This window comes from Pollicipes pollicipes, unplaced genomic scaffold (genome assembly GCF_011947565.3).
Source record: "Pollicipes pollicipes isolate AB1234 unplaced genomic scaffold, Ppol_2.1 Scaffold_7262;HRSCAF=8765_pilon_pilon_pilon, whole genome shotgun sequence".
Taxonomy (NCBI): domain Eukaryota; kingdom Metazoa; phylum Arthropoda; class Thecostraca; order Pollicipedomorpha; family Pollicipedidae; genus Pollicipes; species Pollicipes pollicipes.
The window spans coordinates 1,841,876-1,862,422 of record NW_023597055.1 but is presented as its reverse complement, the minus strand read 5'-3'; the positions used below and the strand labels follow the sequence as shown (position 1 = coordinate 1,862,422).

Here is a 20,547-nt window from a genome sequence, read left to right as displayed (position 1 = left end):
GGCACGCAAATGAGGGATTGTTTCACACTTGAGACATGTATGGCGCCTTCCTGACATTTGTATTGTTTATGAGCAGGCAGACACGTGCCGAATGTAGGCATCCAAGGAGGCGTGCGTGATGCATGCTATGCTTGGGGCGGGCATAGAGGTAGGTGATTGCGTGACATGCACACGGTTCATCTGTTGTGTATAAGTTATCTTTTAATTATAGGGCCGTGCACCTCATCACTGGTGGCATATGGGTGTTCTGCAAGTGCTTTTTTGAGATAGTTTTGCGGCTTCGTTTTTGCATTGGCGTTCAGTTATGTGGGAAGTGCTGGACAGCCATTGCTAGGTGTGATGCTGTTACTTGCGAGGTATTGCTGATATGAGAAGTACCACAGGTTTTTTCTATGCTATTACCCAATAACAATTGTTTAGAACAATTAACAAGTAAAATTTGCCAATACAAAGACATGACTAACTAGTCATAACCAGAAATTGGCTGAAGTTTTGCAGGTATCATGAGTAAATGAAAAGCATTTTGTTCAAGAATCTCCAGTACCACAGGAAACTCCTACTGACAAACTTGAATTATTTGTCACTGTCACCACCATTAAAAATGGCCAGCACTCAAGAAGATACTTGTGATGGTGATATGAAAACTGAGGACAAGCTAAAGGTAAGTCCTTGACACATGATGTCATCTTCATGCTTTTTTCTGCTTGTTGTGAACTTGAGGATGTTTTTGAAACCAAAGCAGTATAGTCTGCACAAAGTAATTCGCAGTCCATGATAGGCATTGCCAATAGGGTTGTGAAAGGCAATATTAGAGTGGCTTCAAAAGTGCTCTTATAGAAACCAATGTTGTGTTTTATAAAGAACATGTTGTCATGGTAGAGCTGGATTCAGATGACTCTCAGCATGATATGCCCATCACAACTTTTGCTCACTTATCTTGCCTGCAAGAGATGAATCTGTAAGCATTTATTAGAGTAGTCCTTAGCAACAGTAGAATTGTGACAATACTGGTACCCAATTCCAGGCTTCTAACATTGTGACTCGCTCGGAAGTAGTGGTGGACAGAAATGCTTATACCATTGTAAAGGAAGGTCAAGCAGAAGTACTGTTTCCAAGCTCAAAAGATGTTTTCTACAACCCTGTGCAGGAGTTCAACAGAGACCTCAGGTAAGCTGGCTTGCTGTTTCCATTACAATGCTAAATATCTGTTATACAGGTATGTAGTCCCTCTTAGAGATGTTTTGAGCATAACCAACTGTGTCTGATTTCCATGTTATGTGCACTTTGCACAAGATTTGCACCTTACGTGCCTTCTGCTCAATACTGTGATGTGGCCCATTCCCAGCATAAAGCACTTCAATTGGCTTTTGCAGTGTGTCTGTGCTGCGGATCCTGGCAACGCAGCACCAAGAGCAGCTCCGTGAAAAGGAGGAGAAGCTGCGCAGCAAGCAGGCAAAGCTTGATTTGAAGCAAAAGCCACTGACTGTTTGTGGGGGACTGGAACTGGAACAGCAGGAGAAGCAGCCAGACCAGGGGGTTGTGGAGCAGCAGCCAGTGCCTTCTGATGACAGCATGAAGAGAGATGAGGAGCCCCAGCTAACTCCTGGTGTCAAGTGCGAGGTAGGCTGAACATACCCTTCAGACCTTCACACCCAACCTTCGGGGTCAGAGCCTTTAGACCTTTTTTTGCTATACATGTGGGTTTATGTACCTGGGATGCCCCTGGCAGTGCTGACAGCTCCACTCTTAGGCAGGGGCCCCATGGACAGTGCACCGTGTTGCTCGGCTCATCATCCCAAAGTTCAACCAGTAGGATCTGCAAGAGGTACACAAAAAAATGTGTTACTAAGATTCCAGCTCTCCAGCGGCCCACCCCTCACTCCCACAATGTTTTGTTTGCTAATCTATTGCCCTTTGACCCCAAACTCTGACATCTGACTCATCCAGCGAATTAGCCAAGCCTGAGACGCCTAGATGCTGAGTTCGCCCAGGTTCGATGCTGATTGGCAGACCTTGACCATGGGGAGGAGCAACTGACAGGGAACGCCGATCCTGGGGTGTGATAGCGTGCACAAATGTCGACATGCCTGCCGCCCAGGCGGCGGAATGCCTCACCACTGACCCAGCTGGCCCGATGTGACGCGTGCTGGGTGCGTCACCGCCACCGCCCCCGTCCGCCGGGCTGGGCCTGGCCGGGCCGCGTCGTCTCAGAGGCCGCTGATCCCCGTTGCAGACGGGCCTGCGCGTGCTGGAGGCTCTAGCCGCGTCCGGCCTGCGCTCGTGTCGGTTCGCGCGCGAGGTGGGCGGCCTCCGCCAGGTGGTGGCCAACGACCTGTCGCCGGCCGCCGTCGAGGCCATGCGGCGCAACGTGGAGCACAACGGCGTGGAGGGCCTGGTGGAGCCGCACCAGGGCGACGCCAGGCGAGTGAGCTGTTCCCGGGGCTGAGGCCGGTGCTGGTCACCGCTCTGAGTCACGGTGCAGCGGCGCTCGCTGTAGGCCGCGTGGCACCGATACTGTGCACTGTGTACACTGTGTAGTCGCGCAACTGGCGCGTTATGCTTCGTGGCACGGAAACTGTCTCGGCACATCTGATGCCAGCATTGCCACGTCACACAGTGCCAGCACTGCCACGTCACACCTCACAGTGCCAGCACTGCCACGTCACACCACACAGTACCAGCACTGCCACGTCACACCACAGTACCGGCGCTATAACGGTGCGTCTTACAGTATTGAAACTGTGACGTTGCACGTCATGGCATCCTAACTCCACAGTACGCTTCACGATGCTGTGGATGTCACAGTACCGGTACTGTCACGGCAAGCAGCACGGTACCGGACCTGTCGGGATACACCACGGTACCGGACCTACCGAGATACACTACGGTACTGGACCTGTCGGGATACACCACGGTACCGGACCTACCGAGATACACTACGGTACTGGACCTGTCGGGATACACCACGGTACCGGACCTACCGAGATACACTACGGTACTGGACCTACCGCCACACACCACAGTACCGGACCTGCCGAGATACGCTACGGTACCGGACCTGCCGCCACACACCACGGTACCGGACCTGCTGAGACACGCGACGGTACCGGACCTGCCGAGACCCATCACGTTACCGAAACTGTCGCGGTACGCCTCACGTGGCCAGAACTGTTGCGGGGCACCTCGCAGTACCTGGATTGTCAAGGTACGCCCCAAGCGATCAGTGTATTATAGAAACATCGTCCACCCTGCTGTTCCGACCCCATCTTTAATGGGCGCGTCCCACCTTTGGGACATATTTCAAAAATATACTCCAGTAAAACTTCAGGTTTAGTTACGTCTTACTGTAGCACAGGGCAGTGCCACTGCAACACCGTCAAGACATACTAAGAATATCAATTTTAGTTATTTATATACGTTGAGTTGTTACGCGTGCCACGTTTGAGAACAGCATGGCTGCGTGACCCAAACGGGCGGCAAATATTGGTGAAAATTATGTGATGAAACATAAAAGGCAACCTAGGTAATTCCTTTCCAGGCAAGTTCAAAAGGGATTCGTTCAGATATAACTTAAAGCCCATATTTGGTTGTGTGCTAACGAGCGAAATTTCAGCCCGCTCATAATCTTGCCATTGTTTCCCAGCCCCGCGCCTGCCACAGTCTGCTGATGTACGGCCGCTCACTCCCCCCCCCCCCCCGGGTCTGCCGCAGTCTGCTGATATACGGCCGCTCACTCCCTCCCCCCCGCGCCTGCCGCAGTCTGCTGATGTACGGCCGCTCACTCCCTCCCCCCGCGCCTGCCACAGTCTGCTGATGTACGGCCGCTCACTCCCCCCCCCCCCCCCCCCGGCCTGCCGCAGTCTGCTGATGTACGGCCGCTCACTCCCCCCGCGCCTGCCACAGTCTGCTGATGTACGGCCGCTCACTCCCATCCCCGCGCCTGCCGCAGTCTGCTGATGTACGGCCGCTCACTCCCACCCCCGGGCCTACTGCAGTCTGGTGATGTACGGCCACTCACTCCCACCTCCGGGCCTGCTGCAGTCTGCTGATGTACGGCGCCCGGCGGGAGCGGTTCGACGTGGTCGACCTGGACCCGTACGGCTCCCCGGCCGTGTTTCTGGACTCGGCCGTGCAGGCCGTCAGCGATGGTAGGCAGTGACGTCAGCGCCGTCTGTCGTGACGTCACCTGCGGTGCGTGTTGCAGCTGACATCAGGGGCGGCGTAAAGCGATGTCATTCACACCTGCCGGCGGTGCTGGATGGTTGTTCGGCTGCACTGCTGTTGCAATGCTGGTTGGTCAAGATAACCTGAAACCATTGACATGTATGTAATAGCATCAGATGTTAGTCTACTGATGCTGACGAGCATCAGCAAGCACGGGAAAACATGCCGCTGAGATTCTCAGCAAAATAGTTTCCCGTGCTCCCAATCCCAACGCCATTGAAGCCAGCGATCTTTGTGCCAAACTGAGTGTTACTGCCTGTTCGATGGCCACGTTTCTGTAGTTCTGTTTCACTCGCGCCGCGTGGGCCACCGGGGCTGGCGACACGCCGAGCTGGCGTCCAACCGAGCGCCGTGTGTGACGCGTCACGGCGTCGGGCAGGCGGCGTGCTCCAGGTGACCTGCACGGACATGGCTATCCTGTGCGGCAACGCTCCAGAGACGTGCCACGCCAAGTACGGCGCCGTCTCCGTCCGCAGCAAAATGTGCCACGAAATGGTCAGTGCTGACATCTTGTGGCGACGCGGGGAATGTCTGCCTGTCGCAGTCGCCGGCGCATAGCAGTGTTTGGTATCGATGATGGCTCGGGTTACGGTGGTGGAAGCGCGGACCGAGGTAGCGGTAGCCAGCAAAATGCCTGTCTACATTGATCGATAGTTTTTGCTTGCTATCGTGTTTATTCTGGATCGTGATAGCACCGCTGTTTTTGCGATCCACGTCAGCTACGTGTGCGGACATCATCGTTCACACGGACTGCAATGGGGGACGAAAGTAGCGGGCAGTGGGTCACGAACCCGCGATGCCTAGCTCACGAGTCAACCCCGTCCCGTGGTGAGCCGCGTTCTCCACCTCGCCAGGCGCTGCGGATAGCGCTTCAGTGCGTGGAGACGCACGCCAATCGTTACGGTCGCTACATCGAGCCGCTGCTCTCGATCAGCGTCGACTTCTATATCCGGCTGTTCGTGCGCCTCCGCTCCTCCGCCGCCAAGGTCAAACTGTCGGCCAGGTGGGTCAAACTTTGTGCCGGGCGGGTCAAACTGTATGCCGGGTGGACGAAGTTCTGCCAAATGGGCCAAGATTTCCCATTAGGTGGATCAAGTTCAGCCAGGTAGCCCCAACTGTCGACCGTGTCAGGCGGCGGTGACAGAGGTCTAGCCTTCGTCATACTTGTGCTATGTCCTGATCCGTGGTGGAAGAATCGGCTAATTGTCGACGTGAAAACTGCGCATGCTGGCCATTTGTAAGGCTGCGTGGCTTCGATATGGAAATACTCAGAGTTATGAGCAGAGTTATGAGTAGAGTTATGAGTTTTAGACTGCTGCATTGTAATGGGAAGCAGCATTCGATCAGGACGCGCCCTTTTGCACGTGTCATGGTACATCATCGTGTGTTTATAACACATTGTATCCTCACCGAAAACTTGGCCGGATAGCGTTCAAGATCCGCTTTCTGTTCATTGAAATCGGTGTCGGAAAGGCTGTTGGGTGTTTGGACGCCCGTCCCCTTCCCCGTGATGCCCTTAGCTGGATGTCGCACACTCGCCTGCCCCGACTGTGACTCGTCGTCATGACAACCGCTCTGGCGTGCCCGCAGCAAGATGGCGTACGCGCTGGTCTGCTCCGGCTGCGACTCGTGGAGGCTACAGCCCAAGTGTCGCGTAACGTGGAACGGCACCAACCCCAAGTTTTCGCTGGCTGTGCCGCTGCCCAACGGTGACAAGTGTCCCCACTGCGGCTTCGCCACCCACGTAAGGGCGCCGCCCTCCTGCCGGCGTGAGAGGCAGGCGACGCCATGCAGCCCCAGCAGCTGAGTGCGTCGTAAAGCCCGATGACGACGTTGAGGGAGGCGATGGAGGCGCGCCGGGGAATGGTCACTGGCCGGGCTTATTGCCGAGTGGCGGGTCAGATCGGGATAGGCTGTTCGGGTGGCCACGTGCTGTCCCCGTCGAAGCCCGAGCCCAGTGCGGGCACCGCGTCTGTGCGCGTGCTGGACACGTCGTCCGTCTGTGGGGCCGTGAGACGCGCGCGCTCGACGCTCGCGCGGGGCGATGCTCGGCCGCCGGTCATAAGCGCGTCTGAGATCTGCGGAGTGACTGCCGCTTTTTGCCGTTCGCTCTCGGACATCTAATGCTTCTGTATGTACAGCGTTGTCTCCTTCCTTGCGGAGTAACGGAAGCACGTGGCCGCTCACCCTGTGGCGAATACGCCGCTGCTGCACGTCCTCTTCCGGTCCGCCGCGGCACTGTTTTTGCAGTTATTAATCACAGCCTTGAATGCCGGTGCCAAAGGTCACCGGATTTCAGCGCGGCACCGTTTTGACACCTCACCGTTTTAGCGGGCGCGCGCACCCCGTGACGGCGCCAGCCATTTGCACCGCCAGCTCCCAGCAGGCCGTCCAGCTTCAGTAGGACCGGAGAATCTCTCTTAGCGACGGCTCCGACAGCTACCGTCCGCTGGCGGCCACGCTCTGCCGCGCTGTCTGCGGCGCGGCAGGTGGCGCGGTCTGACGTGTGACGGTCTGTCGTGTGACATGTGACGGCCTGTTATATGACGTTTGATGGTGTGACGGTATGTCCTGTGGTGTGTGACGGCTGTTCGTGTGACTGACAGTCTGTCATGTGGCGTTTGTCGGCGTGTCATGTGACGGTCTGTCGTGTGACATGTGACGGTCTGTCATCTGACGTGTGACGGTCTGTCGTGTGACATGGAACAGCCTGTCGTGTGACATGTGACGGTATGCCAGCGTGCCATGTGACGGTCTGTCGCGTGACACGGGGCGGTTTGTCGTGTGACATGTGACGGTCTGGCGTGTGACGGTCTGTCGTGTGACGTGTGACGGTCTGACGGGTGCCATGCGTCGGCAGCTGTGTGGCCCGCTGTGGTCGGCGCCGATCCACGACGCCGGCTTCGTCGCCACGTTACGGGACTCCCTACAGGAGGACGAGCTCGCCACCTACAAGCGCATGGTCGGCGTGCTGTCTGTGGTGCGTAGATAGGGAGGGAAGGGGGGGAGGCATCCTGGAGGAAGGGAAGGCGGCCGGAGGGCGGGAGAAAGGATAAAGGGTGGGGGCGGAGGGAGGGAAGGGGGACTCTGGAGATGTGCAGGGGTCCAGAGGGAGGGAGTGACTCCGGAGACCGGGTGGGGGTCCGGAGATAGAAAGAACTTTGGAGGACGGGAGGACACATGGGGAGCACGGAGCTCTAGAAGGAGAGTATGGCTCCAGAGAGCATGCTGTGCTCCAGAGGACGGGCAGAGCGAGAAACCGCCAATCATGTGAAGAACAGTAACAGTGTAGACAGACGAACACCACATACATTAAGGCCTTGCCTCCTAAGTAGTCGGCCACGCATTGGCGATCTGATGTGTTCATTGACGGGCGATCTGGCGATCTGGTTCATTGACGGGCGTGCCCGGGCCATTGCTCGCTGTCTGGCCGTTTGGGGCCGTATCTGTGCCGCTGTTCACGTGACGTGCGTGTCTGCTGTGCTGCCAGATCAGTGAGGAGCTGCCAGACGTGCCGCTGTACTACGACGCCGGCCGGCTGGCTAGCACGTGTCGACTCTCGGTGCCGCCGATGCTCGACCTCAGGTGAGCTCCCTCCAGCCGCCAGCCGGCCGCCCTTCTCTCCGCCAGCCGGCCTCCCTCTTCTCCCCTAGCGCAGTCGGCCGCCCTCCCCTCCGCCAGCCTGCCGCCTTCCCCTCCGCCAGCCGGCCACCCTCCCTCCGCCAGCTGGCCACCCTCCCCTCCGCCAGCCGGTCACCCTTCCCTCCCCCAGCACAGCCTGCCGCCCTCCTCTCCCTCAGCACAGCCTGCTGCCCTCCCCTCCTCTCCGCCAGCCACCCTCCCCTCCTCTCCGCCAGCCACCCTCCCCTCTGCCAGCTGACCACCCTCCCCTCCGCCAACACAGCCTGCCGCCCTCCCCTCCGCCAGCCCTGTGGGGCCGATCGGAGACATTCCCCTGCGGCGGAATTGGCTGAACAGCGGGCACCAGCGTGTGCTTTTAGAGAAGGGAATAAAGGTATGAATGAGACCTGAGTACTGCAATACATGCCATTATTTGTCGACAGTGCAGTACTGATAAAGTGGAGGCATTCATTTGTGTACCCTGACCCCTGCTCGTCGTACCCATATCTCGATACATATTACCAGTATATGTCATATTCAATGTTGGAATGCTCGTGATAGCGTTCTACCTGCAGGGTGATATGGTGTAGTATGATAGCTTACATTATTATCTGTTGTGTGGCCGATACTCTGAATTAGCGGGTCAAAGTTAAGCCGCTAGTAACTGGTAGACCGGTGGGGTCTGAAAGCCCCTGCTTGTTGGAGAGTGTCTTCCGACGCCTCGATAGTCCCTAGTCCCTGTACAATATCTGCTGACGCCCTGATAGTCCCCAACCCCAGATATTCTGCTCGTGCCCTGATAGTCCTTGGTCCCTGGATAATTTCTGCTAGCGCCCTGAAAGTCCCTGGTCCCTGGATAATCTGCTGGTGCCTCGATAGTCCCTAGTCCCTGTGCAATATCTACTGCCGCCCTGATAGTCCCCAGTCCGTGAGGAATTTCTGCTGGCGCCTCTAGTCTCTAATCCCTGGATAGTCTCTCCTGAAGTCCTGAGCCCACGCGCCTCTGGCCCGCGGGCTTAGGATGCCGGAGATGCCGGGGCGCCGTCCGCGGGGGGTGTGAGCGGCGCTTCGGCCGCGGTCTGACCCGCGCTCGCCGCCGGCGCAGGTCCGCCTTCCTGAACGCCGGGCACCGCGTGTCGGGCTCGCACTGTAACGCGTCGGCCGTGAAGACGGACGCGCCGGCCGAGTTCGTGTGGTCGGTGGTGCGCGCGTGGGAGGCGCTGAACCCGGCGCGGCGCGCCAGCCTCGCCGCCGGCTCGCCGGCCGCCGCGCTGCTCGCCGTGCCGGCGCCGGATGACGTCAGCTTCGCGCGCCACCCGCTGGCCAATCCGGAGTCGCGCCGCCTGCAGCTGCGCCGCTTCCAACAGAACCCGCAGTCCCACTGGGGGCCGAAAGCGCGCGCCAAGACCAGGTGTGTGAGCGGCGGGTAGCGAAGGCGGGTGGACGGCCGAGCAGATGCGCCGATGTTATAAAGTAGAAACTAAGTCACAAAAATCCCTTTTGACTCCTGTATGGCGGGTCGGGCCGGGAATACGCTAGGTCGCGGCTCGCTGTAACGGTGGGTTACTGTGGTAACAGTAATGGTTACTATGGTGTCAAACGCTGTTTTGGTATTGGTTTAATTTTACGTCGTTGCCGAGTGTGTGCTTTTTCATAGATTCTGTAGGTGATGATGCTTTACGCAGGGCCATATGCTCGCCAGCAGCGAAGCACAAGCTGTGAGGTGTTCGTTGTAATGCACAAGACGGCTCGACCTTAATCGGTAATGGATTTAAGGGATGAAGTTGACCGATCGACGGCAACATGTCCTGGGTGCTAACTTTGTTGGAGAAAACAAATAATTTAAATGCATCTGCATCCCGAAATGTTACGTTACTATGGTCCTTTCCTCCCCTCATAACATCCATCTGTAAATAAGCGCGCTCCACCGCCATCTAGCTTTGCCTCCGTCGGTAAGTGCCGGCTAGTGAGGCGGTCCTGGGACGTTCATGTCCCGGGTCTGGACGTCAGTCGTGCCGGCCGACCGGATCAGGCGGGTGTTGAGCCGCCGGCCCGGACATTTCAGCATCTCGCATGAGGCGATGCAGGCCAAGCAGAGCAGAAACCAGGGCAAGAAGCGGCGCGCGCGCGAGCGGGACGACTCGGCCTCGCCACCGGTGGAGCCGCACAAGAGGGAGAAGGTGGAGGAGGCGGCGGACAGCGGCGGTCCGCCGGCGCCGGCTGCTGAGACCTGAATACAACACGCTTGAAGCCACCCGTGTTTGTGAACGTGGACTGGTTTTGGCGGGAGTTTGCCACAGTTTTGGCGGGAGTTTGCGGGAGACCTGCAGGCTGCGAACGTTATCTTTTCCAGATGGACGGCTGCCCCAAAATCGTCAATTTGGGAAGCTCCAAGACCGACTTGTGTTATGGACGGAAGAAGTACGACTCCAAGAGAAGATAATCACTTACGAATCGGTGTATCATGATTCGGATAGCCCGTCCATAGTCATCTCTTTGTGCGCATTTGGCCGGTGACAGTGTTTTGATATCGCCGTGCTGTGACGTCAATAAACAAGAGACGTGTACGATATTGTGCGATATGTCCAGCGCTGTCGTGAACAACGAACAGCGGCTTAAAACCCGGCGGTGTGAAGCGAAGATTGGTGTTTTCGTAACGGGGTTATGTAATTCATGACATACGTCACTAGGTCAGTTGTTGGCGGCGAGTCGGGTCACATGGTAAAGGTCAAGTGAAGGTGAAGTGAAGGTGTCGGGTCACATGGTAAAGGTCAAGTGAAGGTGAAGCCGAATATCGGCCGGTTATGGCATCAACAAGCGGCAAATGCCAACGGTGGAGCTCCTTGTGCCTGGAAGGGGATCCTCCACATTTTAAGATATTGAAGTAAACAGCAGATATGAAATAGCACCACGTACAGGCTACTCCAGACAACATAATTTATCTGTGCAGTAAATATTCTCCTTAATACGTTATTGGTTGATTATGTCATCGTACCCTGCACAACATTGATTGAGAGCCAATTCACGGCCGTCATATTTGGAAATCGCGCGCACGAACACCAAATATAAACGCCTCGACGATTATAGTTTTCTTCGCCTTCATCGCCGCATGGCCAATGGAATGGCAGGATTTTAATGACGCTATTATGACGTTATGGATGTCTGGGTGACGTTGAAATAGTCCCCCCGAAATAGTCTGTGCATGTTCGCGGGCGAGTAGCACAGGACCTGAGAGGTTTAGGTGAGGCTGGGCTGTGAACCGCACCGATTGAGTTTCGTGATGGCTAGTTCAGTTCGAAACCCCTCGTAATTGTAGAGCACTCCCTTTAATGACGGGCGATGTTAACTTCGTTACTTACTTGAAACCCCTCGTAACTGTGGAGCGCTCCCTTTAATGGCGGACAATATTAACTTCGCTACTTACTTGAAACCCCTCGTAACTGTGGAGCGCTCCCTTTAATGGTGGGCAATATTAACTTCGTTACTTACATAAAACCCCTCGTAACTGTGGAGCACTCCCTTGAATGGCGGGCGATATTAACTTTGTTACTTACATAAAACCCCTCGTAATTGTAAAGCACTCCCTTTAATGGCGGGCGATATTAACTCCGTTACTTACTTATTTCGTGTGGGACCGAGGAAACGTCAAATTATTAGCGTTTTTAGCTGGTGTACTCGACCTGGCTTACCATGACCAAGCTGATTGTTTTGTATGGGATCACAGCCCTATGAAGCTTATTATCTAGACCAAAATATGCATAATGATCTAGATCACGTTCCTAATAACCTAGACCAAACCGACACGAGAACGTCACAGAGAGCATATTCTACGACGAACTTACGTTACCGGGTGTCTGAGCGTGAGGTGCGACCGGTATGACCTCACCAAAAATGCCATCATCCTTAGCCTGTTTGAGTGGAGCCTTCACGCCTTTCGCGCTGACAGCACAAAAGTGGCTACAACCCAGCAATTCCAAGTCCCAGCGCCACGCGTGCATTGCGAGACTATTTCCGGAAAACTACTGAGAACTCCGGCGGTTTGTGAGGCGCGCCCCATCCGACAATGTTAATCCAACGTACTTTGACCTGGACTGCGGTGACTACGTCTGTCTACTACGTCTGTTGCCTCATGTGTTTTGGCGACAACTGGCAGTTACGTGAGAGTTGTTAAGTGCATTTGCGAGGAACACTGTGCACGTAGATAAGACAGTATTAATCGCCTTATTCCTCTGAGAAAAACCAGGAGAATGGAGATATAGATGTGTTGATTTTCCGCAGCGTGCCTTTATCGAAACGAATAGCAGAAGCGAGTTCACCTCTGCTATTCGTTTCGATGAACGGATGTTGCCGAAATATCAACGTATCTGTATCTCCATTCTCCCGGTTTTTCTCTGAGGAATAAAGCTATTACTACTGTCAACAATTATTACAACTGGCAGCTGATGTATTTTTCTGATCGGTGCTGGCAACCTGTGAGCTGTTCTCCCACATATTTCATGACTAACTTGAAACCACCTCTTTGTTTATTGCAAAACGATCCATGGATCTACACTATGATTTCCGATGGTTATTTACAACATAGCCATGCCTACATCAGCATTGAAGAAGAACCCAGTCCATTTCTGCCCGAAGATCTAGTCAAGAAGATTGTATGCATAGACAAGACACGCAGGAGGGCATCCAAATTATGCCTACTTCATGCATAACTAACTGTATGTCTATGCAATGTCCAGAATGCAATGTATTCTGCACTGCGTTTTACCACAACTTATTACTAATATCCATTCGGTGGCCGTTTCCGGGCGAAATGCTTCTCACTGCCGCCATGTTCTCGGGACTTCGTTAAAAGGACGCCATGACAGTCACGGAACAGATACACGGCGTGGTAGAAAAGAAACAGCGTTAAGCTGCCCACAGCAGATGAAATGGTAACCCACAAGGGTTTACTCGCTCTGCAAAAGCGAAAACGTCCACTCTCCAGTTGCGTTGCCACCGAAACGAGCGAAATTAGGCTGGCCTAACAAACACACCTCAGCTATACGACCCACACGTCTCCAAGAACAGCTGCAGCATTCGCTCGCTCCGCCAGACATCTGCGACTAACGCTGGCTCCTCCCACCCACGCTGCCACCCCTGCTGTCGGGCCGCGTCTCGCGCGCGGGGAGGGGGGCGACGAGTCAGCTGTCAAATAAGCTCACAGTCGGTCAGAATACCATACGTTAGCCAGCTTGCAGCGCCGCTCGGTGAAGCCGCTACCTCGCGCGCTGCCCAGCGACATAGTCCGCCCTTATCACAGCCAGGGCGCCGCCGCGCCGCCAGACGCCGCTCGCGCCGCTTCGCTGCGTCAGCCTCGCGCACTCGAGCGGGCTGAGGCCCCACGCATCTCACCACATACTGTGGGACAACGCGCAACGCCTCAGTGCCCGCAGGGAAGCAGGCTCTCGCAGCGAGCCGTCGTCGGGGCTGGCCTGGTGACGGGCGGGTCGCCCCGGCCGGCCGGTCGGTCGGCTCAGAGGCCGAGGTACTCGCGCACGTCGGGGTAGCCATCCAGCAGCCCGTCGGGGAACTGGGTGCGGTCGGCCTCGCGCAGCAGCCGCTCCAGCTCCTCGTCGGGCCGGTCAGCGCAGTCCGAGTTGCTGTAGCCCCAGTTGCAGGCCGAGATGGACTCGTCGTACACCAGCCTGCGGCGGGAGGTGAACGTGAGCGGCGGCGGCGAGGTGTGGCGTCATCGTGACGTCATCGCCGGTCGGGGAGACAGGGAAGGGGTACCTTAAATCGTGTGGTGACAGAGTGTAACGATTCCAAAACTGTTGGAGCTGGGCATCGCCATGTCGCGGACCGTCGACCGCGGGAGATGCACCTTTGCGAAACATAACACGCATGCATACCCAAACAGCACGCGATTTTTTCACGGCACCGAGTAAAGTGCCTTCGCAAGCCATGGACATTTTCACTAACTGCATCCGCATAACGACTCAATGAGGTTTCAAGTGTTGCCCATCGCACTGCGCCACGTCAATGACCGTCAAATAAGCGTGCTGACCCCCACATACAGATGCTGTGAAAAGCCCCTGTTGAAGTCCGCACCAGTTTTGTGCCATTCGGAAGGCGGGCGGTGCTGCACTCACCTGACCGCGCAGTTGAACACGTGCAGTGTGTACCGCTCGGACCACTGGTCCCAGAAGCACTCGTAGAACTTGTTGCAGTTGGTCGGGTGGCGGAACATGCCTGCGGGCGTCCGGCGAGGGTCAGATGCCTGCCGTCCGCTCGGCGCGGGCGTCTCTCCCTTCATACGATCTGCCTAGCTCCTTCAGCACGGAGAAGCTGCGTTCGAGTCTCATTCAGTTAGTTCATCTGATGTGTTACCGACGGCTGCACCCAGCGTGGTTTGTGACGTGGTTTGTGACGTGGTTTGTGACGTGGTTTGTGTAACGCCGACAGATGTGGCCTAATGAAATTCCAAGCGGTGTGTGCTCGGGAGCAGGAGAGAAGTGCAAAAAAGAGAAGAGGCGAAACGGAAGTTAACGGCATTAAAATTCGCATTCAAAGAAAGCAGGTGTGGGTTCGCCGCACCACATGATGGGGTCACACAAAAGGCATCCATTTTTCTTGCAGCAAACTCGTTGCATCTGTCAAAATGCACCCAAAAATGCCGAGACAACGACGGTGAGCGGAAAGCGCAGTCACCCGGCAGCACCAATCTTACCTGGTCTCTCGCAGATCTCTGGACCGATCTCGTTCTCCTTCCGCTTTATGCCTCCTGGGCCGAACAAGTGCGCGCGAAGGAACTTCAGCAGCTTTCCGGGGGTTTGCGTTGGTGTCTTGGACCTGTCAATAAGACCTCCGGTCGGACGGTCCGCGCTCTGGACGGCTCCCGTCCCTGGTGTGCCGACCTGACCTCTGGCAGGGGTGGGTCTTCCTCCCACTCCTTGTGCGCCGGCCTGATCTCTGGCAGGGGTGGGTCTTCCTCCCGCTCCTTGTGCGCCGGCCTGACCTCTGGCAGGGGTGGGTCTTCCTCCCGCTCCTGGCGCGCCGACCTGTCCTCCGGCAGGGGTGGGTCTTCCTCCTGCTTGTCCTCTGTCAGATGTAGGCTGCTCTCTCTCCTGTTCTTCGCCAGGTTTGGGCCGTCTTGATGGCTCTCCTCTATCAGAGCCGGGCCTCGCCACATCCTGGCCGCTGCCGGCGACCGTTCCGCCATCCGGTCGTGCGAAGGACGGCCTCGTGAACCCAACCCTGGGGTTGCCCGCGGATCCCAAAACATTGAACCTGTCGCCTTCGCCGCCGGTGGGTCTACGAGCACCGCCGACAGGTCGGCCTTGATAGTCTGCCCCCGTGCGGGTACCCTGGCCCGGCCGTCCTGCTCCGCCGGCCACACCTGCACCACCAGGGGCACCCCCGCCGGCGCCAGGCCGTCCCGAGCCGGGGCGTCCAGCGCCACCATCGCCGGCTCCTGGCCTTCCAGAGCCTCCAACTCCACCATCGGGTCCTGGTCTTCCAGAACCTCCAACTCCACCACCGGCTCCTGGCCTTCCGGAGCCTCCAACCCCATCACCGGCTCCTGGTCTTCCAGAACCTCCAACTCCACCACCGGCTCCTGGTCTTCCAGAACCTCCAACTCCACCACCGGCTCCTGGTCTTCCAGAACCTCCAAATCCATCGCCGGCTCCTGGCCGTCCAGAACCTCCAACTCCACCACCGGCTCCTGGTCTTCCAGAACCTCCAACTCCATCGCCGGCTCCTGGCCTTCCGGAACCTCCAACCCCGCCGGCTCCTGGTCTTCCAGAACCTCCAACTCCACCACCGGCTCCTGGTCTTCCAAAACCTCCAACTCCACCACCGGCTCCTGGTCTTCCAGAACCTCCAACTCCACCACCGGCTCCTGGTCTTCCAGAACCTCCAACTCCACCACCGGCTCCTGGTCTTCCAGAACCTCCAAATCCATCGCCGGCTCCTGGTCTTCCAGAACCTCCAACTCCACCACCGGCTCCTGGTCTTCCAGAACCTCCAACTCCATCGCCGGCTCCTGGCCTTCCGGAACCTCCAACCCCGCCGGCTCCTGGTCTTCCAGAACCTCCAACTCCACCACCGGCTCCTGGTCTTCCAAAACCTCCAACTCCACCACCGGCTCCTGGTCTTCCAGAACCTCCAACTCCACCACCGGCTCCTGGTCTTCCAGAACCTCCAAATCCATCGCCGGCTCCTGGTCTTCCAGAACCTCCAAATCCATCGCCGGCTCCTGGTCTTCCAGAACCTCCAACTCCACCACCGGCTCCTGGTCTTCCAGAACCTCCAACTCCATCGCCGGCTCCTGGCCTTCCGGAACCTCCAACCCCGCCGGCTCCTGGTCTTCCAGAACCTCCAACTCCACCACCGGCTCCTGGTCTTCCAAAACCTCCAACTCCACCACCGGCTCCTGGTCTTCCAGAACCTCCAACTCCACCACCGGCTCCTGGTCTTCCAGAACCTCCAAATCCATCGCCGGCTCCTGGTCTTCCAGAACCTCCAACTCCACCACCGGCTCCAGGTCTTCCAAAACCTCCAACTCCACCACCGGCTCCTGGTCTTCCAGAACCTCCAAATCCATCGCCGGCTCCTGGTCTTCCAGAACCTCCAACTCCACCACCGGCTCCTGGCCGTCCAGGACCTCCAACTCCATCACCGGCTCCTGGTCTTCCAGAACCTCCAAATCCATCGCCGGCTCCTGGTCTTCCAGAACCTCCAACTCCACCACCGGCTCCTGGCCGTCCAGGACCTCCAACTCCATCACCGGTTCCTGGCCGTCCAGAACCTCCACTAGGGCCGCGGCTTCCCTCGGGGAAACCACTGTCGGGACCAAGTCCACCTTCACCTAGTCTTCCACCTGTTCCAGGCCTGCCTTGAGTTCCCCCTGTACCCCCTGTTCCAGGCCTTCCTCCTGTTCCGGGCCTTCCTTGTGTTCCTGGCTTGCCTGGGACACCCGGTGTGCCTCCTGTCCCAGGCCTACCCTGAGTGCCAACGCCTCCTACTCCGGGCGTGCCCCCCGTTCCTGGTTTGCCTGGTATTCCTGGCTTGCCTGGCTTTCCTGGTCTTCTTGAGTCTGGTCGTCTCTGTGGTCCTGGGGAGCCGGTAGGATAGACTGGCGAACTGCCATCGGGTCCTCGGGAACCTTCGGGGAAACCACTGTCGGGACCAAGTCCACCGCCACCAGGCCTTCCACCTGTTCCAGGCCTGCCTTGAGTCCCTCCTGTACTCCCTGTTCCTGGCCTTCCTCCTGTTCCGGGCCTGCCTTGAGTCCCTCCTGTTCCTCCTGTTCCAGGCCTTCCTCCTGTTCCGGGCCCTCCTTGTGTTCCTGGCTTGTCTGGGACTCCCGGTGTGCCTCCTGTTCCAGGCCTACCTTGAGTGCCAACGCCTCCTACTCCAGGCGCGCCTCCCGTTCCTGGTTTGCCTGGTATTCCTGGCTTGCCTGGTGTTCCTGGTCTTCTTGAGCCTGGTCGTCCCTGCGGTCCTGGGGAACCGGTAGGATAGACTGGCGAACTGCCGCTGGGTCCTCGGGAACCCTCGGGGAAACCACTGTCGGGACCAAGTCCACCGCCACCTGGTCTTCCACCCGTTCCAGGCCTGCCTTGAGTTCCTCCCGTACCCCCCGTTCCAGGCCTTCCTCCTGTTCCGGGCCTTCCTTGTGTTCCCGGTTTGCCTGGAACTCCCGGTGTGCCTCCTGTGCCAGGCCTACCTTGAGTGCCAATGCCTCCCACTCCAGGTGTGCCTCCTGTTCCTGGTTTGCCTGGTATTCCTGGTTTGCCTGGCTTTCCCGGTCGTCTTGAGTCTGGTCGTCTCTGCGGTCCTGGGGGGCCGGTAGGATAGACTGGCGAACTGCCATCGGGTCCTCGGGAACCTTCGGGGAAACCACTGTCGGGACCAAGTCCACCGCCACCTGGTCTTCCACCTGTTCCAGGCCTGCCTTGAGTTCCTCCTGTACCACCCGTTCCAGGCCTTCCTCCTGTTCCGGGCCCTCCTTGTGTTCCTGGCTTGCCTGGAACTCCCGGTGTGCCTCCTGTGCCAGGCCTACCTTGAGTGCCAATGCCTCCCACTCCAGGTGTGCCTCCTGTTCCTGGTTTGCCTGGTATTCCCGGTTTGCCTGGTGTTCCTGGTCTCCTTGAGCCTGGTCGTCCCTGCGGTCCTGGGAAGCCGGTGGGATATGCTGGCGAACTGCCACCGGGTCCTCGGGAACCTTCGGGGAAACCACTGTCGGGACCAAGTCCACCGCCACCTGGTCTTCCACCTGTTCCAGGCCTGCCTTGAGTTCCTCCCGTACCCCCCGTTCCAGGCCTTCCTCCTGTTCCGGGCCCTCCTTGTGTTCCCGGTTTGCCTGGAACTCCCGGTGTGCCTCCTGTCTCAGGCCTACCTTGACTGCCAACGCCTCCTACTCCAGGCGTGCCTCCCGTTCCTGGTTTGCCTGGTATTCCTGGTTTGCCTGGCTTTCCCGGTCGTCTTGAGCCTGGTCGTCCCTGCGGTCCTGGGGAGCCGGTAGGATAAACTGGCGAACTGCCATCGGGTCCTCGGGAACCTTCGGGGAAACCACTGTCGGGACCAAGTCCACCGCCACCAGGTCTTCCACCTGTTCCAGGCCTGCCTTGAGTTCCCCCCGTACCCCCAGCTCCAGGCCTCCCTCCTGTTCCGGGCCTCCCTTGTGTTCCTGGCTTGCCTGGAACTCCCGGTGTGCCTCCTGTCCCAGGCCTACCTTGACTGCCAACGCCTCCTACTCCAGGTGTGCCTCCCGTTCCTGGTTTGCCTGGTATTCCTGGTTCGCCTGGTGTTCCTGGTCTTCTTGGGCCTGGTCGTCCCTGCGGTCCTGGTGAGCCGGTAGGATAAACTGGCGAACTGCCATCGGGTCCTCGGGAACCTTCGGGGAAACCACTGTCGGGACCAAGTCCACCGCCACCAGGTTTTCCACCTGTTCCAGGCCTGCCTTGAGTTCCCCCTGTACCCCCAGTTCCAGGCCTCCCTCCTGTTCCGGGCCTCCCTTGTGTTCCTGGCTTGCCTGGAACTCCCGGTGTGCCTCCTGTGCCAGGCCTACCTTGAGTGCCAATGCCTCCCACTCCAGGTGTGCCTCCCGTTCCTGGTTTGCCTGGTATTCCCGGTTCGCCTGGTGTTCCTGGTCTTCTTGAGCCCGGTCGTCCCTGCGGTCCTGGGGAGCCGGTAGGATAAACTGGCGAACTGCCATCGGGTCCTCGGGAACCTTCGGGGAAACCACTGTCGGGACCAAGTCCACCGCCACCAGGTCTTCCACCTGTTCCAGGCCTGCCTTGAGTTCCCCCTGTACCCCCAGTTCCAGGCCTCCCTCCTGTTCCGGGCCTCCCTTGTGTTCCTGGCTTGCCTGGAACTCCCGGTGTGCCTCCTGTCCCAGGCCTACCTTGACTGCCAACGCCTCCTACTCCAGGCGTGCCTCCCGTTCCTGGTTTGCCTGGCATTCCTGGTTCGCCTGGTGTTTCTGGTCTTCTTGGGCCTGGTCGTCCCTGCGGTCCTGGTGAGCCGGTAGGATAAACTGGCGAACTGCCACCGGGTCCTCGGGAACCCTCGGGGAAACCACTGTCGGGACCAAGTCCACCGCCACCAGGTCTTCCACCTGTTCCAGGCCTGCCTTGAGTTCCCCCTGTACCCCCAGTTCCAGGCCTCCCTCCTGTTCCGGGCCCTCCTTGTGTTCCTGGCTTGCCTGGAACTCCCGGTGTGCCTCCTGTGCCAGGCCTACCTTGACTGCCAACGCCTCCTACTCCAGGCGTGCCTCCCGCTCCTGGTTTGCCTGGTATTCCCGGTTTGCCTGGTGTTCCTGGTCTTCTTGGGCCTGGTCGTCCCTGCGGTCCTGGGGAGCCGGTAGGATAAACTGGCGAACTGCCATCGGGTCCTCGGGAACCTTCGGGGAAACCACTGTCGGGACCAAGTCCACCGCCACCAGGTCTTCCACCTGTTCCAGGCCTGCCTTGAGTTCCCCCTGTACCCCCAGTTCCAGGCCTCCCTCCTGTTCCGGGCCTCCCTTGTGTTCCTGGCTTGCCTGGAACTCCCGGTGTGCCTCCTGTCCCAGGCCTACCTTGACTGCCAACGCCTCCTACTCCAGGTGTGCCTCCCGTTCCTGGTTTGCCTGGTATTCCTGGTTCGCCTGGTGTTCCTGGTCTTCTTGAGTCTGGTCGTCCCTGCGGTCCTGGTGAGCCGGTAGGATAAACTGGCGAACTGCCATCGGGTCCTCGGGAACCTTCGGGGAAACCACTGTCGGGACCAAGTCCACCGCCACCAGGTCTTCCACCTGTTCCAGGCCTGCCTTGAGTTCCCCCTGTACCCCCAGTTCCAGGCCTCCCTCCTGTTCCGGGCCTCCCTTGTGTTCCTGGCTTGCCTGGAACTCCCGGTATGCCTCCTGTCCCAGGCCTACCTTGACTGCCAACGCCTCCTACTCCAGGCGTGCCTCCCGTTCCTGGTTTGCCTGGTATTCCTGGTTCGCCTGGTGTTCCTGGTCTTCTTGAGCCTGGTCGTCCCTGCGGTCCTGGTGAGCCGGTAGGGTAGACTGGCGAACTGCCATCGGGTCCCCGGGAACCTTCGGGGAAACCACTGTCGGGACCAAGTCCACCTTCACCTAGTCTTCCACCTGTTCCAGGCCTGCCTTGAGTTCCTCCTGTACCCCCAATTCCAGGCCTTCCTCCTGTTCCGGGCCTTCCTTGTGTTCCTGGCTTGCCTGGA

The 20,547-nt window shown here is 58.0% G+C and overlaps 2 protein-coding genes across 2 annotated transcripts; one reads left to right on the top strand and one right to left on the bottom strand.

Annotated features, from left to right (window-relative positions):
* The first annotated feature begins 19 nt into the window (after positions 1-19).
* On the top strand, positions 20-10,417 carry LOC119113815 (putative tRNA (guanine(26)-N(2))-dimethyltransferase). Its single transcript, XM_037238047.1, has 13 exons — positions 20-148; positions 491-661; positions 1,025-1,167; positions 1,374-1,620; positions 2,234-2,421; positions 4,042-4,148; positions 4,604-4,719; positions 5,079-5,227; positions 5,815-5,968; positions 7,085-7,204; positions 7,715-7,809; positions 8,951-9,256; positions 9,911-10,417. Exons 2-13 carry the CDS (start codon positions 512-514, stop codon positions 10,077-10,079), a joined length of 1,944 nt encoding a protein of 647 aa, XP_037093942.1. The 5' UTR covers positions 20-148; positions 491-511; the 3' UTR covers positions 10,080-10,417.
* A 1,936-nt stretch (positions 10,418-12,353) lies between these two features.
* LOC119114042 (collagen alpha-1(I) chain) lies at positions 12,354-20,546 on the bottom strand (the record flags this gene model as incomplete). Its single annotated transcript, XM_037238271.1, has 5 exons — positions 12,354-13,526; positions 13,974-14,073; positions 14,552-15,732; positions 16,140-16,168; positions 16,353-20,546. Coding segments are annotated over 5 exons (5,676 nt in total), but the record flags the coding sequence as incomplete, so codon positions are not given.
* Between the last annotated feature and the right edge of the window lies 1 nt (position 20,547).

Bases quoted from the DNA above. Each gene is read 5' to 3' on its own strand.
- LOC119113815 (XM_037238047.1), top strand. From the start codon at position 512: ATGAAAAGCATTTTGTTCAAGAATCTCCAGTACCACAGGAAACTCCTA. The intron at 1,621-2,233 runs GTAGGCTGAACA...TCCCCGTTGCAG, and splicing joins CTCCTGGTGTCAAGTGCGAG to ACGGGCCTGCGCGTGCTGGA. The intron at 7,205-7,714 runs GTGCGTAGATAG...CTGTGCTGCCAG, and splicing joins TGGTCGGCGTGCTGTCTGTG to ATCAGTGAGGAGCTGCCAGA.